General features: G+C 38.7%; 1 protein-coding gene across 1 annotated transcript; it reads left to right on the top strand.

The window, feature by feature from the left end:
• The first annotated feature begins 304 nt into the window (after positions 1–304).
• LOC115822803 (monocyte chemotactic protein 1B-like) lies at positions 305–1,220 on the top strand. The gene is made up of 4 exons (XM_030786762.1): positions 305–368; positions 538–658; positions 822–915; positions 1,206–1,220. Exons 1-4 carry the CDS (start codon positions 305–307, stop codon positions 1,218–1,220), a joined length of 294 nt encoding a protein of 97 aa, XP_030642622.1.
• The last annotated feature ends 387 nt before the right edge of the window (positions 1,221–1,607 follow it).

Genomic DNA, 1,607 nt, shown 5'->3' with positions numbered 1-1,607 from the left:
GGAACGATCAGTCTATGGCTGGAAGCAGAACAATACCCGAAAAAGTCGCCTTTCCATGAACAAAAGAGGAAGAGCTAAACTGGCCCTTTGCTCTGTGCTGTGTTCACAGAAAGAGGTGATCACTGATGGATCCAAAGAATCAAAGTGAGGGGACTTTCTCTCTTCTCCAAGTCCACCCCTCTCCCTATATAATGGACAAGACAAGAGCTACTCCTCACAACCACCTTCTCTTACAAAGTCTAGGGACCATCAGTTGTCTGAAGCTACATATTTCTCTCTGTGAGACCAGAAAATTCCAGTAAGAATGAGGAAGCTGATAACTCTGTCACTTCTGGTGCTGCTCTTCTCTCTACAGCTGACCTCTGCTTGTGAGTATCTGTAATATCTTACTCTTTAAAACTGGCACAGAATGATAGTACTCATCTATTTGGCTTTCAGGATTCATTTTATCTCTTGAAAAGTGTCCGTCACTGTAAATGTCGTTGAAGTTGTGAAAAGTTCTTTCCCGGGTCTAATTTGGTGTATGTTACATTTCAGTTGGTCCCCAAGGACTGATTGTCTCTGACTGCTGCTCTCATTTAATGACCATGAGGATCCCTTTAAAGCGGGTGGTATCTTACAGATGGACCAGCAGTAGCTGTGCCAAAAAAGCCATTGTGTGAGTTTTCCCTTTTCAATGAAGCATTGAGAACTGAAATTTTTTTGTGCTGGACAGCATAAATATGTTTGTGTGTGTGTGTGTGTGTGTGTGTGTGTGTGTGTGTATGTGTGTGTGTGTTTCTGTTCACACAGCATTATGATGTTTCTGTCATCTGTTGCAGGTTTGAGATGATTGGAGGGAAGAAGATCTGTGTGGACCCAGAAGTCAGCTGGGTCAGTGGTCATGTCGCTACAGTGGACAAGAGGAAGAATGCAGCAACCCTAACAAACAAAGCATCAACAAACACTACATCAGCCAATACAACAATGCTAACAACAACACCACTGACGAAAGCCTAGAACAGTATGACTCAAAAGCTAACACATTCACACCATGTAATATATGTATAGTGTCATAAAAACGTGGCTATTTAAAACATACATACCAATGTGTTGTTTCCAACTCCCTAGTGGGCTCTTCTGACATTTTAATTTATCAAATAAATTATTTTTGACATGACTTACTTTTTTTGTCTCTTTATTGTGGCTTCCATAAACCCCTGCAGAAAAATGACTTTTAAACGATAATGTAGAATAATTAGTTGAACTACACTTTGACTGACATTAATTGTATCTATCCACTATGAGTTGCATCAAGACTTTTAGGAAAACTGAAACTATACTTTACTATATGAAATGTATAAGACACAGAGGGATTAGAAGAGAATATGGAGGAATGTAATTTCCTCTACAATACTTTTTGCAATAGGTTAAACCTCTCCAAAAAATTTGAAGGCTGGTTCTTCATCTCACAAATCATTTTTGTTTCCCACAACAGCATTCTCTCATCTCATGAAACCAGCTTTCATGTTTAAAGATAAACAACTTTTCTGCCTAAATGTTTCCTCTCAGATAATTCTTGTTGATATGAAAAAGCAAAACTAACCTTTTACAGTGTTAATAAGTTC

The sequence above is a fragment of the Chanos chanos genome, chromosome 1, assembly GCF_902362185.1.
Source record: "Chanos chanos chromosome 1, fChaCha1.1, whole genome shotgun sequence".
In the NCBI taxonomy this organism is placed as follows: domain Eukaryota; kingdom Metazoa; phylum Chordata; class Actinopteri; order Gonorynchiformes; family Chanidae; genus Chanos; species Chanos chanos.
This window is presented reverse-complemented; position numbering and strand designations above follow the sequence as displayed.

Excerpts from the sequence above, each read along its gene's own strand:
- LOC115822803 (XM_030786762.1), top strand. The coding sequence starts at position 305 with ATGAGGAAGCTGATAACTCTGTCACTTCTGGTGCTGCTCTTCTCTCTA. Across the intron at positions 369-537 it reads TCTACAGCTGACCTCTGCTT|TTGGTCCCCAAGGACTGATT; the intron begins GTGAGTATCTGT and ends GTTACATTTCAG. Across the intron at positions 659-821 it reads TGTGCCAAAAAAGCCATTGT|GTTTGAGATGATTGGAGGGA; the intron begins GTGAGTTTTCCC and ends CATCTGTTGCAG.